Source organism: Podarcis liolepis (genome assembly GCF_965112155.1).
Source record: "Podarcis liolepis genome assembly, chromosome: Z".
Taxonomy (NCBI): Eukaryota; Metazoa; Chordata; class Lepidosauria; order Squamata; family Lacertidae; genus Podarcis; species Podarcis liolepis.
In genome coordinates, this window is record NC_139570.1 from 35,058,823 (window position 1) to 35,083,557 (window position 24,735).

General features: G+C 44.2%; 2 protein-coding genes across 16 annotated transcripts in view; one reads left to right on the top strand and one right to left on the bottom strand.

Annotated features, from left to right (window-relative positions):
• Window positions 1–22,116, top strand: part of USP20 (ubiquitin specific peptidase 20) — a 76,361-nt gene extending 54,245 nt beyond the window's left edge. The window contains exon 25 of the mRNA XM_083485039.1: window positions 21,253–22,116. The gene's annotated coding sequence lies outside the window, so the exon portion shown is untranslated. The remainder of the gene's footprint in view (window positions 1–21,252) is intronic.
• Window positions 1–24,735, bottom strand: part of FNBP1 (formin binding protein 1) — a 122,185-nt gene that overhangs the window by 13,476 nt on the left and 83,974 nt on the right. For 7 of the 15 annotated variants that reach the window (XR_014521373.1, XR_014521374.1, XR_014521378.1 and 4 more), the window contains exons 9-12: window positions 22,447–22,641; window positions 4,519–4,628; window positions 2,631–2,763; window positions 1,465–1,586 (exon numbers count right to left, since the gene is read on the bottom strand). Coding sequence is in view for 6 of the 15 variants with exons in the window: in XM_083485132.1 (XP_083341258.1) it covers window positions 1,465–1,586; window positions 2,631–2,763; window positions 4,519–4,628; window positions 22,447–22,641 (560 nt within the window). In the remaining 9 variants the exon portion in view is untranslated. Of the gene's footprint in view, window positions 1–1,464; window positions 1,587–2,630; window positions 2,764–4,518; window positions 4,629–7,485; window positions 7,522–7,693; window positions 7,709–14,187; window positions 14,278–18,736; window positions 18,923–22,446; window positions 22,642–24,735 lie in introns of all 15 variants that reach the window. The other 8 variants (XM_083485131.1, XM_083485134.1, XM_083485133.1 and 5 more) reach the window with 4 other exon arrangements.

Here is a 24,735-nt window from a genome sequence, read left to right on the forward strand (position 1 = left end):
TTTGCAGGTACATCATTTAGCAGAGCAGATAAAAGAAACACACAAAAATGTATTTCACCAGGGAAAATCACTTGCAAAAAAACACGTATACTAGTCGAAATGGCAAGCAACAATATGATTTATTTTAAAAATCCCCAAGAAAATACCGATCCAATTTACAAAGAGCTTTTTTTCTTTTTAAAAAAATAATCCAGAAATAGTTGAGGAGTGAAAAACTTGGGAAGGCTGGTAATGACAGATTTATTTGTCCATCCATCCCTCATATAAAAATTGGCCAAGAAGCTCTTGCACTCTGCTGCTGCTTTCCCATCTAGAGCCAGAGGGGGGAGCTGTGTAGTGAGAACCAGCACTGGCTAAAGCAGCAGTAGCAGAAGCCAGAGAGGGAAGGTAATTGTCTTGCTTGGGCAACAGATTCAGGGCAGGGTGTATGGGGGGAGAAAAAGAGGCCCGGAGTTCTCCTCCAAGGGCCACTAGCTGCTGGGAAGTTTTCCTGGGAGCTGTGAGAGTGAGCTGCTGTGCTCAAGATCATGTCTGCTTGATAACTGGTAGAAGTGCAGTTGTTGAAGGAAGCTGGCTTGATGCCGTGAACAGGGCGCGTTGCCCTACACACGAGTTAAAGCACACACAGGGCTACTCTGTCCTACTAACCCATAAGAACATAAGGAGCGCTTGCTGGATCAGACCGCTGGCCTATCTAGCCAAGCACCCTGTTCTCACAGCAGCGGCCAACCAGGTGCCTGTGGGAAACCAGCAAGCAGGATTTGAGCACAAGAGCAGCACTCTCCCCTCCTGGGGTTCCAGCACCTGGTATCTGGAAGCAGGGGAGGCAGAACAGCAGAAGAGCTGTGCTGCACCAGGCCAGTGGCCGACCGAATCCAGCATCCTATTCTCACAGTGGCCAGCCAGATGCCACAAAGGGAAACCCACAAGCAGAACCTGAAGGCAAGAGGACTCTTCCTTCCTATGCCTTCCAACTACTGGTATTCAGAAGGACCACTGGCTCCAACCACGGAGGCAGAGCATAGCCATTAGGGCTGGCTGCCATTCTCCTCCAATAGGCTCTCTTACCCCTAGTCTGGGACACCTAATTTGTGTGTGAGAAATGGAGGGGCAGAAAGGAAGGGATGGTATGTTTTTCATAGTGAACCGGCATGGCTGGTTCACACCATCAGCTCAGTTTAGTGGTCTAGCTAGCCTGGTGGCCATTGGCTCTCTAAATGGACAGGCAGAGCCTCTACCCCAGTCTAGCTGTGTGGGAAATGGCAGAAATCGCGCCTGGATTCTCCCTGCACATAAAAGCAAGCAATTGTTCATGAGATGAGTGTTTAGGTGTCTTTTGAGATTTGAGGGATTCGAGGGTAGTGCAGGTACGAATTCCTAGCACAGAAGTAACCTGAGAGGGTCTCGAGCAAAAATGGCAGCCCAAGGTTGCTGAACAGACACCGTGTAATACAGATACTGTACCTCTCGCGATCCTGGGCGCAGTTGTTGACAGTCAAGGTGTTCTGAGGCTCATACATCCCGCTTTGGCGGCGTGCTGGCTCAGTACGTGCAGGCAACCGGCCTTCTACCTCAGCTAGCCAGCCCTGTGGTGGGAAAGGAGTGAAACTAAATCTCAGTCCACAAAGGGTTGGGGCCAGCTTATCCTACATATTCCTGGCACTCAGTTAAGGGTAAAATGTAAGTAATATAGCTGCTTTATAAGGTAAGAAAAGAACATTGTGGGTGGATGGGAAGTCAACAGAAGTAAGAGATTTGTTCTGGTGGTTGTTTAAAATAATTTGTAAAATTTGAAAAGTTAATATAAAACATGTTTTGTTTTGTTTTTTAAAGAAAGCCTGATAGTTAAGATCTTCTTCTAACAGGGCAGGTCAGAGATTGAAGGGGGACGTGGCCTTTTTGATGGTAGCATCTAGGCTGGATTCTGACCTCACTCATTGGCCAAGTGGCTGGGACTGACAGCAAGCACTGCTTTGCCATTTGCAAGAGCAGTTTGGACACTTGTGAATGGACATTTTCCTTATGCAGACACCCCAAAGCTTTCCATTTGCAAATGCCTGTCTACAGGTGCAGTTTGAATCCAAGCACCAACTAGAAACAGGCAGCTTCAAACAGGCTTCCTGACAGTGAACTGTTCCTTGGCATGCTGGTTTGGCAGGCAGCTGAATTAAAAACTCTTCCTAATAACACAGGAACAAAGCAAACTGCCTTATACTCAGTCAGACCATTTGTGCTTCTAGCTCAGTACTGTCCACATTGACTCTCCAGTGTTTCAGACAGATGCTCTAGCCACTGAGCTAGGGCCCTTTCTCCAGTGGAGATCCCTCTTCTTGGATCATGGTTCCCCACTTCAAGAGATGGGAATGCAAGGGGTGAAAGAATGCCAGTCCCTAACGAGGCAATCCATTATGAGAGAGGAGGATGCTTCTTCTTGGGTCAGGGGTCTGGTTGCCCCTATACATTTCTTGGACTCCATCTCTCATCAGCCCCTGCAGCCAGCATAGCCCAATGGTCCAGGGATGATGGGAGATGTAGTTCAGCAACGTTCGGGGGTCACAGGTTTTCCCATCGCTGTCGCAAAGTATCATTGTTCCCTTTGCTGTCTTCAAATTAGAAGCTGTTTCCCATACCTCGAATTTCTGGGCTTCCAGACGCAGCTTCTCCAGGTTCTGGGCCAGCTCGGCCAGCTTGAGATCCACACTGGCTGCGTCTCCCATCTGCGGGTTCTTGATGTAGACGTCTTTCATTTTCGTTAAGGCATCTCTGCAAGGAACAAGGAAAGCATATCAGGGACTGGGAGGCTAGAGTGCGCCCCCCCTCAAAAAACAAAAATTTAAAGAGCTTATCTGCATGAGAGCTAGGGTGATGTAGTGATTAAGAGAGTGTCAGAGTAGGACCTGGAAGACCAGGGTTCAAATCCTGCCCCCACTTGGCCATGAAGCTCACTGGGTGACCTTGGGTTATAGTTACTGCCTCTCAGCCTAGCCCACCTCACAGGGTTGTTGTGGGGATTAAATGAGGAGGGAGAGAACCATGTAGGCCACCTTGAACTCCTTGGAGAAAAATGTGGGATGGAAATGCAATAAAAATAGCATGTAAGTAAATAATTAAATTGCACACTCCCCCACTACCAAAAGCTAGGATCATGAGGTGTTGCGAGATCCAGTCTGCTCAAGATATGCCCCCAAAGATACATCTTCGCTAGCAGGTAGTTTCCTATCTTATATTCCTCTTCACAACAGGTGCTCTGATCACTGAATTATGGCCCTTTCTCTTAAAAATAAAGATAGATGCTAGTCCTCATGGTTCTGAATAAAAGGCTCAAAGAAACAGGAACACAGGAAGTTGACTTATACCGATTCAGGTAGGTAGCCGTGTTGGTCTGACGCAGTCGAAATATATATAAAAAATAAAAAAATTGTCCAGTAGCACCTTAGAGACCAACTAAGTTTGTTCTGGGTATAAGCTTTCATGTGCATGGTGTACGTGGATGGTGCATGGTGTACATGGTATCTGAAGAAGTGTGCATGCACACAAAAGCTTATATCAAGAACAAACTTAGTTGTTCTCTAAGGTGCTACTGGACAATTTTTTTATTTTTTAATATATTTCGACTTACAGTGGTGCCTCGCAAGACGAAAAGAATCCGTTCTGTGATTCTCTTCATCTAGCGGTTTTTTCGTCTTGCGAAGCAAGGCCATTGAAAGATTAGCGGATTAGCGCTATTAGCGGCTTTTAGCGGCTTATTGGATCAGCTGATAAGCGGCTTAGCGGCTTAGAAAAGGGGGGGGGGAGGAAAAAAAACCCGCAGGAATTCGCAAGACATTTTCGTCTTGTGAAGCAAGCCCATAGGAGATTCGTTTTGCGAAGCACCTCCAAAACGGAAAACTCTTTCGTCTAGTGAGTTTTCCGTCTTGCGAAGCATTCATCTTGTGGGGCACCACTGTATATCATTGGTGGTCTATCCAGCTCAGCATTGTCTACACTGACTGGTAGCTGAGGCTCTCCAAGTTTTCATGAAGGGGACATTCCCGGGCATACCTGGAGATGCCGCTGGAGATTTAACCCAGGATCTTCTGAATGCAAAGCAGAATCAGAGATGCATTTGGCTGGTCCCTTTCCTTCAACAACCTAGTGAGGTAGGTTAGGGCAAATGATAGTGACTGGCCTGGCTTTCTGGCACCTTTCTGAAATCTCCCAGCTTGCTCGGGGGCAGAAATCCTGCTTGCACATTTCTACAGAGTGTGTGCTAGTGACCAGGGTGCAGGATGGGCATCTGAAGAAGGGAAGTTCCTGGAACAGAAGACCAAGCTGCCCAGACAGCCACGGCCCTGCCAGATGCCTCTTGCTTGCCAAGTGAACCACTCCAGGGCTGAAACTGTTTTATTCCCCTGCTCTGGGGTCCAAGAAATGGGAGATTCAAGGACAGTCCTCTGCACATTCTCCTGGGACCTCCTGATTGTAAACCAAGTGCCACTGAGCCACAAGTTCTTCTTTCCGTGTTCCTGCCAAACATACCTTTGATCCATTTCCTTTTGGATGTCCCTGTTCAGCTCGTCCACCTTTTGCTGCAGCTTCTTTCTTCTTTGCTCAGGGGGCAGATTGCTGAAGTCCTCTGGTCCGCCACCCTAGACATGCCAGAGTAAGCAGTCAAAGAGGAGGGAGCAAGGTGGGGTGGGGGGAGAGGGAGAAAGAGAGGTCTGTAAATTTTGGCCCATCAAGGAATATCCCAGTTTTTGGAGACCCAGAGGGTCCTCACTAGTCTAAGGGGTGAAGGACAGCCCCTTGCAAGGGTTTCGTCAAGGATGGAAGTGATCAGGCACGTTCTTGCTATAGCCTAGCCTGAAATTGATTTAAATGGTGGTTCTGTTTAGGGCAAGAAAACAGAAACCCTCTCATGATGAGGCGCTGCTCTAGTTTGGCATCAGAACAACAGCCCACTTAGCCCTGCCTCTGGCTGGAGGCAGACAATTGTTGTTGTTTCTTTCAGAGAATGAAGGCGGTGTGACAGGGGCATTGTTCCCCACGGTGCACGCGAAGGGTGAGGAATCTCTGGTGCGTGGGCCGAATCTCTGGCCCTATGGTCGTCTCCAACTGGCCCACGCTACTCCTTGCAAGCCGTGCCTCTCACTGCCCCTGTGCCACCCCATTCTCCAGTCCTTCTGCTGGACTGGAGCAGGCCCCTGACCTGTAGGAATGCCTCTTGGAGGGGTGTGAGGGGGGTGATAACACCTCTTGATTTTACATACTTGCTTTTGCCTTCCTCAGCCTGGCAGCCTCTGGATGTTTTGGATTATAACTCCCAGTTCGTTTGGATGTACTTTTATTTAGCTGTAAATAATCCACCAGCTCCTTTTCGACTAATTTGCCTGTCTATCCAGAGATAATCCAGGACAATATAGTTTTAAAAGATTTTTGTTCCTTCTTTTTTTGGAGGGTGCGTATGGAGACACTAGGGGATTCCCCTGAGCCACCTGAAGGCCTGTTTTGGCTCCCGTCCTGTCATCCCTCACCACTTGAGTTTGCTATTAAAAGGACAGAGAGAAAGAAAATAATACTAGAGAGAGTAGAGAGAGACTAATCAGCTTCTTGAGAGGCAATCAGCAGTGGCTGCCTCTTCTGAGGTGATGCCATCGATGGCAGACGCATGGACCAGGGAAGCATTCTTTGCATCAGAACTATTGGTTCATATCCTATTTTAGTTCTACTCAGAGTAAACCCACTGAAATTAATAAACACGGCAAACTCAGCTCCATTCATTTTAGTGGGTCTGCTCTAAGTAATGCATAGCTGGCAATACTCCATCAGTTTCATTCATAAGCAAATTTAATTGCTTAATTGCTTAATCATACCAGTTTCAGTTGAGACAAATTTATTGGCAACTAAAGCTCATGGGATTAATCCACTAAGATGCCTTTATTCCAATTAATATTATTAAATGTCCAGACTCTGGCCAAGCTGAAAAGGTCGTGAACAAGGTTAAAACCAGGGCATAAAATCCAATGAACAACCTCATAAATAGTATGGTGATCAAAACCTTTGTATTCCTCAAGCTTATGTGTTCTCCAGCACCGTATCTTGAAGCAAGCCCCACCCTTTGTTATCTGATTCAGGATTTCAGATTAATATCTGTAAGAAACTTCATTCCACTATCACTACTAGTTTTGAAATTAAATGGAGTTAACGTTTTTAGTTGGGATCGATGGGGGTTTGATTACAAGGCGTTAGTTGTTCTGAGGTACGATTGTGTAAAGGCTGAAAAACGTAGTTTGCCACTGACCAATGAATATCAACACCCAGATACAGAAATGCTTTGTTGCCAGTCACTGAAATTATCAGAGCAGTGGTTGAAGCTGATCTCAGTGAAGAACAGACAAGGATCCCAAAAAATTCAGTATCAGGGCTGGCTGACCATTCCCCACACAATGGCCTGGGGGCTAGAAATACACGCTGGGATCAGGATCCATATGTGCTGCGTGTTCTTGAATCTAGACCAGTGGTTCCCGAGGTGTGCAGTACTGCCCCTGGTTGGGGGAACAGTGGGATTATCTAGGGAATGTGAAGAGGCAAAGGGGCAGAAGGGGCAGCTGGAGCTGGTGATTTAAGACTCCTGCTAAGCGACTTGCAACCAGACATTGGGAAACTGGTATCACTTCATCAAGCCCACCCATCGTGTTAAGAATTTACTGAAAAGTGAAATACCTTAATTAAATAAGTGTTGTACCTAAGACCCTTGCTAAATGATTACTAGACTTTGAAAAGCTGGTATCATTGAAAAAAGTTCATCTGCTGTGTTGAATTAATTAAACCAAACAGTTTTAACTGGATTTTGAATAAATGTGCAATTAATTATTATTGTACGTTGTGCCAACCACTATTCTGAATAATGCTTTTTATAGGGTAGGGGGCATGGGAATGAGGGCATGGAACCAAAGGAGGAGGGATGAAAAAGTTTGGGATCCATTGATCTAGACTTTCCACCTTAGGATCTTTGTGGCTTGACATAGAAAGTGTGAGATCTCTCTCTTTCACACACACAAAAATACACACACACACACACACACACACACACACACACACTCTACACCATTTGAATTATCTGGGTTCTTGTCTGTAATTTACTGAACCACCAACACTTTCTTTTTTTTACTTTGACTGATACCAAATATCTTTGCAACCAAGGATAAATGAATATTTCATGCATTATATCAGATGCAGCAACAGATCAAAGAAGGAATCATCTTTACTTCATTTGATTTCATCATAGATAAATAATTATAATGCTATGTGATTGCTTGTTACACTGAAAATCATTCTATTTTGATAACCCAATGAAAAGTTTTTTTAAAAAAAATCCTACTACATTTTTACAACCTCAGATTGCATTTTTTAAAACCGCACACCTAATAATTAAAGTACTAAACTACTAAAATTAAAGAGTTATTATTTTTTAGCAGCTCAGTATAAGCATTAAAATCGGATCACCTCCATTAGATTCCAGACCTGCATATTCAGAGTTATCTGATAAAATATCAAAGCAAAACAACAAAAAAAACACACACAGAAAAGAGACAACAGAAAATCTGAGTTAATTTCAGGGGCGCTCGCTCAAGATGGGCTGCAACTGACGCGGACAAAAAATTGTGATTGCAAAACACAGACGCGAAAGAACATTTGCTGCGGTTGTGCTTACCAGCTTGAGAGAAAGCTTCATGTAAGAACGGAGAAGTAGAGGAGAAAGAGAAAGAGGGGGAAAAAACACAAAGGTATATCAGAAGGAGTGGAACTTCGACCTGTTCCAACGTTATAATCAAATGATGCACGTCTATACACACAGTCACACACGCTCCTCGCACGGCTTGTGAAAATGGGACACTGCGTTTGTCGCACATCTGTGCAAAAGTTCACGAGAGCTGGGTAAGAAACATTACCAACGGTCTGCTGTTTTGTCTGCAGGCTCGGATAAGTAATTTTTATTTTTTATTTTTTAAGTGCTTGACTTTTGGCTGTGCACAGTGAAAAAGTGACTACATATTGCTTTTAGCTGTTTTGCTGAGAACAAGGGAAACGTCTATTGCCCGTTTCTAAAAGTGTTTGCCTCTTATTCTGGAGTGGATTGCTAAGCAATTCCTGCATTGGAGAGTTGGACTAGATGACACTTGAGGTCCCTTCCAATTCTATGATTCTAAGTGCGTTATCAGAGGGTGGAGTGGGAGCACAGGGAAGTGTCTCAAGTAAGGATGGACAAATTGGTGAATTTTAGGATATCTTTGTTTCTCGTTTTTCCAAACTTAAGTTCAATGCTCCACAATTCTAGACTCGTTTGCAATTTTAAAAAAATGTCCTCGAGAAAATTAGTCTGCAAATTTCTCCTAATATATGGTTTTGGGAAAGCAAACTCCCCTAATATACACCTTTTCAGAGGGCAGCTCTTCCTAACATGATGCATTTTTAAATGTTTCTGCTTCTACAGTTATTAGAGGAAGGCCGTAGTTCAGCGGAAGAGCAGCTGCCTGGCGTGCAGAAGGTCCCAGGTTTAATTTCTGGAACTTGCAGGTAGACAGATCAATGGTCTGGCTCTGGGTAAGACAGCTTCCTATGTTCCTATTTAAATCAGCCCTTAATTCAGAACGACGAGGACTAGAATCTTGTTTCCTTTTAGGGGAACCACTGTTGTGCATGCTTTGCATGTAGAAGGTCCCAGATTCAATCCCTTGACACCTGCAGTTAAAAGGATCAGCTAGGATAGAAACCTGCCTTAAACTTGGTCAGATCATCGGTCCATTTAGCTCAATATCGTCTACACTGACCAGTAGTGACTCCCTTGGTTTTCAGACAGGAGCCTCTCCAAGATTTACCTGGAGATGCTGGGGACCGAACCTGGGACCTTCTGCATGCAAAGCATGTACTCTACCACTGCACAACAGTGGCTCCCCTAAAATGAAGTAAGAGTCTAGTCCTCACCGAGCTACGGCCCTGTCCCTCAAAACTATAGATACAGAAGCATGGAGCAGGCTTAGAGAGAGGACAAATCCACCAGTCCAGGAATTAGAACCTGGGTGGATCATGAAAGGACCATCAAATTGATTCGAAACACACAAAAGAACCAATCCCACCCCCCCGAAATCATGGGGAGGCAATGCCATTTTGATGGGCCTGTGCTGGAAACAATCCAGGGCCCTCTTTGCAGAAGCAGGGAGTGTCACGATCCCAACCCACCTGTTTGCTTCCTCCCTGTACTCCACTACTCCACCCCTGCCCCATAAAATTTTGGCAGACCTTTTAACACCCCACCCACCCAGCCAGAATGCTAGCATCCCTGTGAATTTCAGCAGAGCCACATATGACACAAGTCGAGAGGATTTCGTACATATTTTACAGACGGCAGTGGCGGTAACGAGAGAGGGGAGAAAACCGGCTTGCCTACAAAAAAAGCAGTCTACGTCAGATATAAGGCACAGGGATGCCAACGTTACGTGCGCCAACGGAAGAACGAGTTTCTAGAGGCAAGACTACCACAAGGCCAGACAATGGCCAGCCAACCAAACACTATCTATCATTTTGCTGTAAATCCAGCAAATGGGAAGCCACACAGCACAGAGCATGCCTATAGCTTTTTAAGGGACGGGAGGGATCAAGGTGAGGAGCTTTTCGACTGGGTCTGTTTCTAGATACTACAGCAACCAAGCGCCTAATGGAAAGCTCACCCAAGCCTTGTCAAATGGCCACAGAAGCAGCATGATTCGCTAACTGGTGAAAACGTGCGTCCCTCCCCTCCCTAAATGGGCAGCGAGGTAAACATATTAAGCCTCAAATGGCTCAGGGGGATTTTTTTTGTTTTCTGATCTTCTGAATCTATGGCACGTTTTAAAAACCAAAAGTAGATTGTATAGAGCTTTTACATGTTCCACACACATTATCTTGTTGTAAATCTTTATGGAAACTCTGAAAGGGAATGGAGAATGATTATGCCCATATCGCAGATGGGAAAATTGATGCTGAAGAGAGAGCGAGAGAGCGGCTTGCAAATTTTAATCTGTTTCTAGTCTACTGTTATTTTAACTTCTCGAAAGACTTACAATTATGGTTGTCAATTTTTCTTAGTGATAATTTTATTGTTTTATCCTTTTTTTTGTAAACCGCTGAAGTTTTTTTTAGAAAACAACAACAATCAAGCGGTATATAGATTTTATGAAATAAAGAAATAATAAGCTCTCCGTGAGATTTGACCAAGGGGATTTTCGGATTTGGAAGTCAGTCTCTTAGCTGTTATGATTCACCAATTCCCAGGTTAAAAACAAAACTGTCTACATGTCAGGGCTCAATACAGCATAGACCAGTGTTCTTTGAACTGAGGCTCCTAGTTTTTGGGACTCTTATCTCCCATCATCCCTAGCCATTGAGCTAAGGTAGCGGTGGATGATGGAAGTGTAGTCTTACAACTTCTGGGAGCCCAAGTTCAAAGGACACTGATCTGGACAGAGCAGTGACTACTGAAATATATTGCAGAATATTGTGATTCCTTGAAAGATCAACAGGAACCCAGTGCATAGACCAGAGATGAAGAATCTGGGACCCTTCAGATGTTGGACTACAACTCCCATCATCCCTAACCATTGGTCATAGTGACTGGAGCTGCAGGGAGTCGGAGTCCAACAATATCTAGAAGAGAATAGAGCCTGGGTAGGCAAACTAAGGCCTGGGGGCCAGATCTGGCCCAATCGCCTTCTCAATCCGTCCTGCGGACGGTCCGGGAATCAGTGTGCTTTTACATGAGTAGAATGCGTCCTTTTATTTAAAATGCATCTCTGGGTTTTTTGTGGGGCATAGGAATTTGTTCATTTTTTCTTTCTTTCAAAATATAGCCCAGCCCCCCACAACGCCTGAGGGACAGTGGACCGGCCCCCTGCTAAAAAGTTTTGCTGACCCCTGGAATAGAGAATATACTACTGGATCTTCAGAGTTCTGGGTTCAAATCACCAGCCAGTCTAGACTCTCGCCCTGAGGCAAAAAAACCCTACTAACTCCTTGTTTCAGGTGATCCCTGTTGATAAAATAGGCACAATGGTGGTCTAGTTACAATGTCGTGAAAAGAAGATGGAAAAATGCAAGCTTATGTATCCTTCAAATCAAACAACATATATAGTATTTGGGCTGAGTATAGGCCACCCCAATCTGGCTTGTATAAAACCTGAGTGTGGCCTATAATCAGACTCCCATCGGTAAAGAAGATAAGATTTAAGAGATCTCATTTTAAGCATGTAGCTTATATGGGGGGGGGGGCAGCTTATATTCGGACCAATATGGCATGTAGTAATTTATGAGGCCTTGTTAAAAGGCTGCACTATAGAAGTAACATGTGTCAATTTCATCTGTTCCTAATTTTCTGCTGCATTGGGTGGGCTTTGTTAATTAATCAGTTAAGCATACGTCCTTTCAACTCTGCCTTTCGACCAGTAGGCCCTACAACATTATTTAGGATGTCATTAAAAAAAAACACCTTGAGATATTCACTCAGCCAATTTTGGAGACTCTGGAGCGCAGGGGAGCTGATGAGGTGGTGATTACTAGTTAATTACATTTCTAGGAAATGTAAAAAAAGAACAGAAGAGGGGGAAAGGAGTCAATCTTTTTCAGGCACGCATCCTGGGGATGATTCTAAGGTAGCCATTTGCGGTGAGCAGATGGAGGAAGCCTAAGAGCCACAAGCGTCAATAACACACAAGAGCGCATGAAAAAGCCAGCAAGTTCTATGTGTTATTGGATAAGTCACAAACGATGACTCTCACTTACAACGGGCAAAACAGGCCTTACCCCCCCCCCAACCCCAAGTCTCTGGTTTTGCCAATGCAACAGTTCCTTTTGAGAGCCTCAGACAAATCTCTCTGAACCCTTTCCAAGTTTAATGTGTAGCTCAAGGAAATGAGGCCCACTGATATAATAATAATAACAACAATACAGAATGTTCTTAGCTTTATAAGGCTTGTCCTTATCCTCCTCTGAAGCATCTCCAGTTGCAAATATACAGTATTGGCAGTTTGCAACAGGAAGCCACAAGGACCTCCCAACCACACTGGAACCCTCTTCATTGTCACAACTTGTTTTTTTTGGGGGGGGGGGAGTTTGTCAGTTTGGATGGTATCTGTGGGTTCCTTCCAGGCCTGCGATTCCATATCCAGCAAGGTTTAGAACCTAGCAGAAGAAGCTGATGAAGTGGCCGGATTAATTTGTTTGTAATAATCTTTGTAAGTTGTTTTTAAACTGATTTAAAATGTTGTTTTATTTGTTGTAATCCACCCTGGGACCTTAGGGTCAGGGGAGGGTAATAAATTGCTAATAGTGTTAATAATAATGGCCTTAGTTGCTTAGTACTGCCATGTACATGTCCAAAGAAGCTGTCCCAGACTGACACCCACTAATAACAAGAAATTTGCTTTCTCTAGGGGCAATCTTCTTTAGAACAGTATTTTAAAACTTTAGGTCAAGGTTAATTTTTTTAAAAAATAATAATGACATGGATATGTTGTCTTTTAATGGAATCAACCCAAGGCATGCCTACTCAGAAATAAACAAACAAGGAAGGAAAGATATGCTACTTTCCACTTGCCAAACTAAAATTAAAGACTAATTGGGTAGGAATTAAAAAATATATATGTAAAAGGCTTCAAAACATTATAGGAAATTGAAGTAGAATTTTAATCCAAAGTAAAAAAAAAGAAAGAAAATGCAATCAAAATGGATAAAATTACAAAGATAATACTGTCCAGTGTTGGAGCATTCACAATGCTTCTGAATGCCAATTGCTGGAAACTGCAGGAGGTGGGAGTTGCTGTTATGCCTGGGTCCTGCTTGTAGGTTTCCCTTTGGGACACCCGGTTGGCCACTGTGATGCTGGTCTAGGTAGGCTGTTGGCTTGAACCAGCTGCAGGGCTGCTCTTATGTTCTACTGCCACTGCTGGAGGCAGGATGTTTCAAAATACCCATTTGCTGGGAATCGCGGCCGGGGAGAGTGTTGCTGCTGCTATGAGGTCCTGCTTGTGGGCTTCCCACTGGGGAATCTCATTGATTTATCTATTCAGGTCAAAGCCTGACCAAAATCCTTACAGAGTTTACAGATAACAACAAAATTGGCCAAACACTGGTTGTCAAAATAGATAAAATTGCAACCATGGTATAATAACAAATCGACTTGCCTATTCAGGTCAAAGCCTGACCAAAATCTTCACCTGATCTGTGTTATCTGTGCAGTTTAGTTCATTTTCCTATAACATTTAGAAGAATTTTACATTTTTGTATTCCCATCTAACTATGTCTTTTGAGTAAACCCAAGTTCAGTTCAACCTCCCCTCCACTGAAACTTAAAGAGTATAGGAGATTGCGACCTTAAGAGTTGCAATGGTCCATTTTGCACGCAATGAATGCTAAACCATAGTTTAGCGCTACTGGAATACACTTCACAGTCAGGAATGGATGGCTGTTGGGTCGAATATGACCCTCTATGCTTTTCTATTTAGCCCTTGGAACTGGCCCTGCCCTGCTTTTGCCTGCCTGGAATGTGTCCTTGAAAAGATGGAGAAGGCACAGGTGCGTGGAAACCCTCTGATACAGCTGACTGCATTAAGTTATGCATCACACCTCTTGCTCCACTTACTTTTGTACCTGGCCCCCACCCACCACTGGCATGCAGCTCGCAGCCACCAGCCAATGAGGGAATGCAGCCCCTGGGCTGAAAAAGCATTCTTAGCTCCTAAGTCTAAACAGCATAGTCTTCATGGCCTTCCAACACCATAAATTTGCAAACTTGATTTGCAGTCCACGCCTATTCTCCCAGCTTGTCCTCTCCCACACCTGAATGGAGTTCCACTGCCAATGCAATTTTTGCCTGCCTGGTTTTCCTGCCCCACTTCTGGCACCCAATTCTTGCTCCCGTTTTGTTCAAACAAAGGGAGCTGCTTCTGACCCTAAAATTAAAAAGCAAGCCTTCTTTCACGTGGTCCCTGCAATGCCTGCGAAAAGGCTTTGTTATTTTGGAGGGGTTTTTTGAGTTAAAATTTTTGATTCTGCACATGGCAGCCTTCCGCAAAGTGACAGCCCACCTTTTCTACCCGCCTCTTGCAATGTTGTAAATGAGGTCGGTGACTGGAGCAGCGACTGTACAGCCTGGCCACACTGTCAACACAGACTTACAACATATTCCCTAGCCTCAAGCGCATAGGTGGGTTTGCCTAAAGTCCTCTTCATGAGCTCTTTGTGAAAATACAAAGACTGTGACTGTTGCTGAGTCAGCAAGAGAAAAACACATGGATTAAAAGGGGTTGAGGGGAAAGGGGGGAAAATAGACCTCTGCATTTACTGCTTCTACAGCAAAAATAAACAGATAGCTCTGCTTAGGTCTGACGTCCACATTATCATCTAACACAGCAGAGGTACCCAATGTGCTGCCCTCCAGATGTTTGCACTACAGCTCCCATCAGTTCCCAGCTGTCAGGTGGAACCCAACTTGTGCACCCCAAAAACACAAGGATTCCCACCCCCAGAAAAAAAACAGAATCAGTTTCAGAGTGTGTGCAGAGGGAGACCAGTTGAGTCAGTGGGAATTGTTGTGTTGGTGGGAGGTTGACTTAGCACCGCTTTCAATACAACCCCACTATGACCAGTGGTTACACCACAGGGACATTTGGAAGGCACCACATTGACTATCCTGGATCTGACCCCACAGAGGGACACCCAGAAAGCCACACCTGTTATTGGAAAAGATAAAGCAGGAAATTCAGGTGCCTGGAGATGGATAGATCAGAAGATCATTTTGCTAAGCTATGAGGATGTCTCTGCCTGGGGCCTCACAGTGCTTATCTTTGTGGGAAATGGGTAAGCTGTAGAACCAAACCAAACTTTCATTTTTGTGCTGGCGAGGAATCTGATGCATTTTCGCATTCTGGTGATTTGGATTTCCAAAAATCGACACTGAAAACCTAACCACTCAGCTCTAATGCCTTCCTGGTGGGTGAAACGAAAGACTGAAGTTAGTGCAAAAACCCCCAAACACCTCTCCAGCCTCAGAGTTGTCAAATCACTTGGGGGGGGGTAATAAATAATCAGAACTCCTCTGTGGATATAGAATATCAAATCTTCCCTGCATGGTAACATGCAGGATTTTTTTTGTCATCAAACAAAATAAAACTGTGGGGAGGGGGGTGTTTCTGCTCTAGTTAAGAGGCTTTGCTGCAAGCAGATCCTGAAATTATGCATGCGGTTGAAAGCATCTTCAAGTGTTCAACCATCCAGGTTCTGCTTGGGGCAAAAGAGTCAGATGACCCACAATGTATGGATGCAGCCAATGTTAGTCCTACTCAAAGCAGACCAATAAACCCTCAGCTCTGTGCTGAAGAGGGTTTTTTTTTGGGAGGGGGAGGTATAGAGAACAATCAGGGATATGTTCCCCAATCAGCTCTAAGCAGCTTTGATGTACTGTGACATGTTAGGAAAGTCGTGCTGGGTTCCTTTTCTGCTACTCTGTTCTGAAGTCGCACTCTGCACATGCTCCACAGCTCATCTGTTCGTAAGGTTCCTAAGAAACAGCAAGCCATAAATTTGGAGCTTGTCTGAGGCATCAGGGTACATTCAGCTCACCATTTGGCATGTCAAGAAGAACTCTGAGACACAGAAGGGAGAAGTCCATGTAAATAAATATATTTTTAAATACCAAAAAATCCACACATCTATCACGCCAGCATAAGCCTATTAAAAATTGTCTTCCCTGTTAGCTTTCTACAGGCAGGGAGTCTTCGATGCAGTAGGACATTCAATTATAGGTTTGTGGTCTGAAGTAGAATGACCACATGATTTTCCAGATGGAACACGATTTCCAGGATATATTTTCCAGCACGGATGGGACTCAAGAGTGTGCTGTGGAGTTGTTAGATCACAACATGGAAAGTCAGCCCTTTGAACCCAGTTAGCCCCATGAATCAGCAAAATCATTCCATTTATAAGAACAGTGAGTATGTACACAATATGAAGGGCAACCCCTCCCCCACCGAAATTTAACTGCAATAATACAAACCAGGACATAAAATAAAATTTCACAGGCTAAACACTTTGATTTATATATCTTATATACAGTGGTGCCCCGCAAGACGAATGCCTCGCAAGACGGAAAACTCGCTAGACGAAAGAGTTTTCCGTTTTGGAGGTGCTTCGCTAGACAAATTTCCTATGGGCTCGCTTCACAAGACGACAATGTCTTGCCAGTTCCTGCAGGTTTTCCCCCCCTCCCCCCCCTTTTCTAAACCGCTAAGCCGCTTATCAGCTGATCCGATCAGCCGATAAGCCGCTAAAAGCCGCTAATAGCGCTAATCCGCTAATCTGTCAATGGGCTTGCTTTGCAAGACGAAAAAACCGCTAGACGAAGAGAATCACAGAACGGATTCGTCTTGCGAGGCACGACTGTACCGACTGTACACAAACACAGATGAAAGAATCACTACAGCTAGATTGCAAGAGCATTAAGCTGGAATATCTACACATACTGAAGGCTACTATTGGCTATATGCACACACACACATATATAAAATGAAACAAGGTGATGATCAAGTAACATTCCTGGTGTGAAGTGAAGAGTTAATTACACAGTGAGAAGGAAAGGGAAATCACATCAAGAACTTCCACGGAATGAAAACCACAAAAATTCAAATGAAGAGTCAGTTTTGTTCACTGGCAGAGTCTGGCTCATGGCAATTTGCTTTCATGGTGGCAAAGGAATCCACCCACTCAGTACAGGAATGATCTGACTCAAGTCAAGTCAAAAGGAGGGGGGAAAGTCCATCAGGTGTAAACCAAAGAATGAAGTGGTGCATTAAAGCAAGATCTGCACATTTGAAGCATTACTATACCACTTTAAACAGCGATGGCTTCTCCCAAAGGATGCTGGGAAACATAGGTGCCAACTCCTTTGTGTCCCTCACCCCAATAAAATATTTGAGGGGGCAGCCCCCCTCCCCAGTGATGGGTATTGCTGCTTTTCTTTCTTTTCCACATTTGGACTTCGTTTCCCAACTTGTAAACGGGTTGCTGGATGGCAAGGGAACTGGGACTGGGCAAAGCCCTCTGACATCATTTCTTACGGCCCTTGTGAATGGAGCAGAGAGAGAAAGAGAGAATGCAAACTGCAGGTTCCCGGAGCTCTGCCGGAATGAATGAGGAAGCGGCTGCAGCTGATCATTAAAAAAAACAAACCAAAAAACCTAGAAGCACCTAATTCAGATGAGTAGGAGAGAAAAGTTCCCCACCTGTTGTTGTTGTTGTTGTTGTTATTGTTAATCTGCCCTTTACACCAAGGCTTCCAGGGGAGGTTACAACCATTAACACACAATATTAAAAAGCAACTTACTGTCACAGAAATAAGGCGAGTCTTAAAAAAATGCCCAAGCAAGCAAATGCATAATTTTGCAGCCAGCCCTTGTTGATTTTGGGCAGGTGCAAGGAGGCAACCAGAGGCCTAGAAATTTGGGCTTGAGGAGAGTTGGGTTCAAGTCCCTTTTTAACTTTAAGAATTCAGAATATCCCTGGACCAGTCCTTGTTTCTGAGACCAATCTCACAGAGTTGTTTTGGAGATAAAATGTGGGGTGGGTGGGCAACTTCCGCCCCATCTGTTGCTAGGATTGGGGGCAGGCTCATTTGGGTCCTCAAAATGTTTTATTCAAGGTGGTGTCTCTGCTGGGAACTGGTCTATTAAGGGTGCTGAGAGTTGTTAGAAGACCCCTATTTTCCCTCCCAGAGCTACAATTCCCAGAGTTCCCAGTGGGATTGTTAAACCACTCTGGGAATTGTAGCTTTTGGAGGGGAATAGGAGCCTCCTAACAAATCGCAGCACCCTTAAAAAACTGCAGTTCCCAGGATCCTTTAGTGGAAGAAGCCATGACGTAAAGTACCGTACTTTGCCATGTATAAGACTAGGCTTTTTTTTTTTTTACTAAAAAATAATGTTAAAAGGGGGGTCCTTATTCACCGGGGCAATCTCCCCCCATTTTCTTAATTAATTTTGAGTCCCCCAAAACAAGGGGCATCTTATACACAGGGGCGTGTTATACACGCAAAAATACGGTAGTTTGGAGTGCTCTAAATGCCTGGCTAAAGATGTGGCCTTTAAGTCATGCAAACTCTTCTTTGGGGAATTTTCTATGGCAGAGTCCTGCCAATTAAAGGTTCAGGGTGTTACGAGAAATAAAAAATGCTCCTGGACGTGCAAAGGCTGCATCACTGCATGATGCCATGCCTTCCGTTGTCCCTCCAAATTGGCTGCACTTGGATTGTTGACTCAACTGCAGTCCAGAGCTACATATTTGCATTGTGGTTTCATTGTGGGGGTTTTTGACAGCAGCTTTTTAAAATTTCTCAGAGGTCACATCCACTCCGTACATACAATGTGCACTTCCCCGCAAAAAAATCATGGGAATTGTAGTTTGTTGAAGGTGCTGGGCCCTGTTGAGGGGAAAAGTACAGTTCCCAGGATTCTTAAGAGGGGGTGAGCCATGTGCTTTAAATGTGCAGGTTGTGTGTAACGAGAACTTGTATGGTATGCATTAAAAACATATAGACAGACGCACGGGGAAGAAAGGGGGAGGGATGGATGCAGTAGGAAAAACAGATTCAGTTACTCAAAGAAGTCATGATTGGATGTGCAGTTTAGGTACCCAAGAAAGAGACAGACAGAGACACACCCAGAGGCAAACTTACCCCGCGTTTTAGGCTCCGGAAGCAGTGGATTTTGGGTTTGGAGGTCATGAACTCGTTGAAGCGGTGGGAGAGGGGCTCCTTTTGCTGCTTGGGAGACTGGGGGCCATTAGGAACAGCGGAAGGTGAGGCAGAAGAAGAAGGGGGCGGAGGAGGGGGCTGATGGGGGGATGTTAAAAGGGACATAAACTACGTATAAGAGATGGAGAAGTGATAGAATTAAAAAAGGGGAAAAAAACGGTTACAAAACAAACCCAGAAAAAAAAGCACGTCCGCAAAAGAAAACCGAACAGAAATGAACCCAAAAGTGCAAAAAAGCAACGTTTCAAAAGCATTTTTTTAAAATAAAAAAAAGCCATGGTTTCCCCGCCTCCCCGCCCCCAAATAAAATTTATATATATATATCGCATAAAGGGAAGGATCAAGGGTTGGGAAGGTGATTGTTTTTAAGAATAAAAAAAGATTTGTGTTATTAAAGGAGCATGTGATGGGGGGGAGGGGAATGAGTTTTAGTAAGTGGTCAATGCAAAGAGTTAATGCACGGCATTCCCTACCCCCACCCTGCGCTGCCAGAAATCCTCATCATGCCACATGCAAACAAGATGAGAGGGTGAAGCGAAGAAAATTGGGAGATTCCCTTCCACAGCCCATTTCCCTAGCCCTGATTATACAACTGGATTCATCAGGAACTTGTTATCTCGGAGCACAAGCGAATTCCCTCTATGGAAAACACGATGAGTCATACAGCAAAGCTACCAGGGGCCCCCACTTTCAAATCTCTCATACAGCTATGAAGTTCACCATGAGGCCTTGGCAAATGACACACCCTCTCCTTCTCGGCTCTCTCCACCTCAAAGGTACAAACAGGATAAATCCACGTGCCATGACAGGATGCTGAGATTCTTAGATGGCGGGCAAGATGAAACTGTGGAAAGCTCCTATTTTATTTAATTCATTTGTTATTCGAGAGCCAGCGTGTCACAGTGGTTAAGAGTGCTAGACTGGGACCTGTGTTGACGATGGTTCGAATCCTACACCTAGCCAAGAAGCCCACTGGGTGTGACCATGGGCCAGTCACTGCCTCTGAGCCCAAGCTACCCAACAGGATTGTTTTGGGGATTAAACAAGGAGGGGGAGGACCATGTAAGAGCACCCTTGAGCTCCTGGGAGGAAAAGGTGTGAGATAAATGAAATGAAATAAATAAATAAATTTGTACCCCACCCTTCTTCTCAAAGGATTAAAAAAAAAATTCAGTGCATTTCTTTACATCAAATTCTGGCAGGCAGATGAGGATGGGGCAAGCAGGGATGGGTGGATCTGTCAATTCTGGTTGCTTTGTGTTTCTCTTTTCTCTGTTTTTCTGGGGGGGCTATCTTTTCATTTCCATACATTTCCAAATCAGTTTGTGACTTTTTTCTTTCTTTTTAATAATAATAATAATAATAATAATAATAATAATGATAGGTCATCATGACAATTCATCAGTATTTTAGTTTGAATTTATCTTAACACACATGGTTTTTAAGGCAATTTTCTCTGACAATCCTTTTTTTTTTTTTGGGTAAAGCAATTTGCCCTAATCTGCCAGGGATCCTTTAGATGTGATTCCTACATTGCAGGGGGTTGGACTAGATGACACTTTGGGCCCCTTACAACCCTGCAACTTTATGATTCTAATATAATGCATCTTTGCATGTTACTTTCACCGACTGATGCATTTTCATGCACACTTTACCACTGCACACACATTTTTCACATGTTACTTGAGCCAGAGAACTGCATCACACAATTTGCAGGCATGAATTTCGAACGATGGCTGCATTTGGATACTGCTTTAGAAAGCTCAACTTTTGAAAGTTTGCACTTAAAACGAGGACTGAATTCATCCCCCATTCCTTGGCTCATGTTTCCATGTGGGTGTGGAGGGAGTTATCTGCCAGCTGGATCAGTCGACATCAGGAAACCCAGGTTGGTTCTTAGAAGCTTAATAGGGACTCCTAAATATCACACACTTCTTCACTGGAAGAGATCTGGGAGGAAGGAGAGGGGCTGGATGTGTTCTGGAGGCTGTGATCTCCATCCACAGGGCCTGGGCAGGGCTCTGTGTGAACAGTGTGCCCTAGACTACTTCCCAGACTCCTTAGTGGGAGTTCTGTGACATATATCCACAAGTTCACCAATATAAGAAGAGCCTAAAAGGAACCCATCTAGCTCAGCCTCTTGTTCTCACAGCGGTCAACCAGATTCCCATGGGAAACCTCTTTTAAAGCCATCCAGGTTGGCCATCACTGCCTCCAGTGGAAGGGAGTTCCACAGTTTAACTCTATGCGGCCTGAAGGAGGACTTTCTTCCATATGTCCTGAATCTTCCAGCATTCAGCTACATTGGATTCTCACAAGTTCTAGTGTTAGGAGAAGGGGAGAATTTCCCCCCCTTCCCTCCATTTTCTCTGTGCCATGCGTATAATTTTATTAATTTCTGCATCATGTTACCTCTTACTTGCCTTTTCTCTAAACAGACACCCTGGCATGGGGAAAGGTTCCCTGAAGACTGAGAGTTTGAAATAGCACTGTTTGCGACTAATAGCCTAAAGCTGGGAGGATCAAGGAGACAGAAATGAGTACTCTCTAACCCACTCTTGAACTTCAGGGGACTTGGTAGGAGGAAAGGAATCTGATCAGACAGAAGGATCCTGTTAGTCACACACCCCCTGAATGCAATGGGACTTCAAGACAGCATGCCTTCATGCATCAATGGGAAAAAAGAGAAACAGTAAATACAAATGGGGATAAAGTTACAAAGGCCGGCAGGAAATGTAAATGAATGGAGAATGAGTTACAAAGGGTAATCCAAAACATTTGCTGCCCAGGCCACAGATGGAGGGGCCTGATGCACTTGTGTGCCAACACCTATTGCCCAAGTCAACTGCCATGAGCAAAGAAGACGTGGCTATTTAGGAAAGCTCTGGCAAACTAGCGCTTATGTGGAACCAATGAGTTAACAGACACATGTGGGCCTAAGAACAGATTATAGACTAGTAACTTTCTTATCCTTGTCCACAAGGCTGACTGTGTAGCATGGCAAAATGCGAGCGGCCTAACAGCATCACACAGCCATTGTTGGTACATACGTTGGAGCAGATGTTTGGAATAATAAGACCTCATCAAGCGGGTTTTTAAAAAGAAAAAGAAGGTTGCACCCCATGAGTTCAGTTATGTTGTGGAAAAGCAACAGAGAGACAGGCATCAGGGATGCAGTAAAGGAGACAGGCATGTTGTTAATTAGCTGGAAAGGGATGAGCGATGTGATCAGAGGGCAACAGGCAAGCATGAGACAATGAAAGCAGAGAGCAACTCTTTGGGATTGAACGAGAAACTAAAAACCACCATGGCAAAGACATGACAACTCAAACAAAACCAAGCTGAAGAAAACAGCTTTAAAAACAATAAAAAGCAACACAATATTTTTTTAAAAGTACATAGAAATCATAAAAACTTTGCAAATTAAAGCAAAATCCAATAAATTAAAAATATTACAATAAATTACAAGACATCAGCTATTAGTTCTTAGAAACTAATTTCTAATGAAAAAGAAAGAGAAAAGAGAGAAGAAAAAAGTCTTCACTGCTGGGATTACAAAGTAACACACAAGTAGCAAACGACAAAGCTACTGACACAACTAAGCCGAAATCTGGAAAAAAATAATCCGGTACCTTGTTTTTCTTGATGAACGGCCACAACTTGCCCTTGGACTTGCTGCTGAATCTGGACTCCGGCTTCCCATCTTTGGAGTTTGAAAGGCTGGAGTCGGAGACGGTGCGCTTGATTGGCTGGGTGAAGTCCTCAAAATCGACATCGCCTGGAGGCTCAAACCCAGATTTGAAGGCTTCTACCACCAACTTGGAATCCTGAAACAATCAGGACAACACAGAAAACAATGCTAATAATTTGTTTTTTTAAAATGCCATTGATAAGTGGTGTATCAGACAGAACTAGTAAGTACACTGTACACAGTCATTATGGAGGCAGAGCTGGCCGGTAGGTTCACAGACTGAAAGCAGGTCAGCCTTCATAAAAACTCAAAGTGAGGAGCTGGTCTGAGTGCTTATGTACATCCAGGTGGAGTCCTATTAGTCTACTTGTGTCATGATGGCTACTGGACTAGATGATGCAGTACCACACTCCAGCCACTAGTGGTGCTCAAGCAGAGAAGACCAGCTCAGCAGCAGCACCTTCTGGCAAACCAGCCCAATGATGCACAGAGGACTGTAGTTGCCAGAATGCAGTATTACTCACTTTTTTTGAAAAAAGTTTGTGACGTGAAACTCCTCTGAAGGAAACTCAAAGCTCCTGGGATTGTCTGTCTTGGAAATCTCACAGCCCTTGAATTCCCCAGAAAGATGAGTTTCAATAAAAGGGCTTCATGGCTTAGTGGTATTTTTGAATTATTTCTGCAATTTACATACCAATTAGTTACAGACATCTCTAAGTGAAGTAAAAGAACACTCAATACAATGAAAGTCTAAAATGAGTGAAAACATTAGAATTCCATTAAAATGTCTGCAGGAATAAAAAAGAGAAAAATATCCAGTAGGTACTGGAAGTTTAACAACGAGGGAGCCTTTCTCATTTCGGGGGGGGGGGGGGAGGGTGTTTCCACAAAATTTGGCTCACAATACTGAATGCAGCACGGCTCCTGGTGAATACCAGCTGTGAATCTGAACCACAAAAACTCCCCAAAAGACCTCAGGGTCCAGGCAGGGATATAAGGGATCAGGTGGAGATATTCTGGACCCAAACTGTTGGATATGCTTTGCATGCACAGGGTCCCATGCGTAATCCTCAGGTAAATGGACCTGAAGGCCTCTGCCTGAGATTCTGAAAAGCTGTTTGACACTAGTTTGATTACTAGGGACGGGTGAATCTGTCATTTTCAGTTTCTTTCAGTTTTTCAGTTTTCCAATCTTATTCTCCATATTTCCACATCTATTTCCTTAAAGTCCTTGTGAAAATTCTTCAGCATTTTAGTGCAAATTATTTTCATATACACATTTCTGCATGCAAGTATATATATCTACATTTTTGCACACAAACCTTGGTTGGGAAAACTGCATTTCAGTCTGCTTACTGTTTCAAAAAGTATGAATTAGGAAAGTTCACTTTTTAAATGCAACGTGGTCCTGAACTGAATTTCCCCCCGCTCCACCCCAACCACAGGTGTTATAATTTCCCAGAAAGGCAGGGAATGGCACAACCGTTTTCCTGCTTAGCGCCCCCCCCCCGCCCCGTGGAAAGCAAGGGTATCTTATTTTTTCCTTCATCCTGTTCCCAGTAGGATGTGGAGGGCAGAGCTACAGCCACAAGCATGCTAGTTGTGGCACCCACATGTGGCACCCATGGGGGGAGGAAGAGGTGGAGAGAGGAAAAGAGAAAGTCAGAGATCAAAACTGAAAGAGTAAACATGTCAAATGATAATCACATTCTGAGGTTTTGGGGGCAGTGGCGTCTTCCTCCTCTGATTCCCCAACCTTTAGAACTCCTTTTTAATTGCTCTCCCCCCCCCCTTAAATCCATATTACATACTTCCCACAACAATCCAAACATCCTTCCACTACAATGGAGCTAAAAATAGCCAGTCCCTTTTCTGCAGCAAAAAGGGATAGATGTCAAAAACAGGAAGTCAGAAACCCAGAACAAATTGATCTTCGTCTGCCCCTGGCATAACGGGGAGGGTGGGGGCAGATCCCACACAGGTTCACTTGGTGGTCACTGCTGGGAGGGGTCCTCGTCAGCTGTGTCATCCTCTCCATCTTGTTGGAGATGCTACAAGGGGGGAAGCAGAGGCCAGAAAGGGGGGAGGGAGTGTAGGGTGGGTAGTATGTGACTTAAGTAGTATAAGGCTAGAGGCAAGTGATCAAATTTGGTGGCAGACCTATTTTCCACTTGGGGATAGGGCAAAGCACTAATTTTAAGCTGGTCATACCTTACCGCTGCTGTGTTTT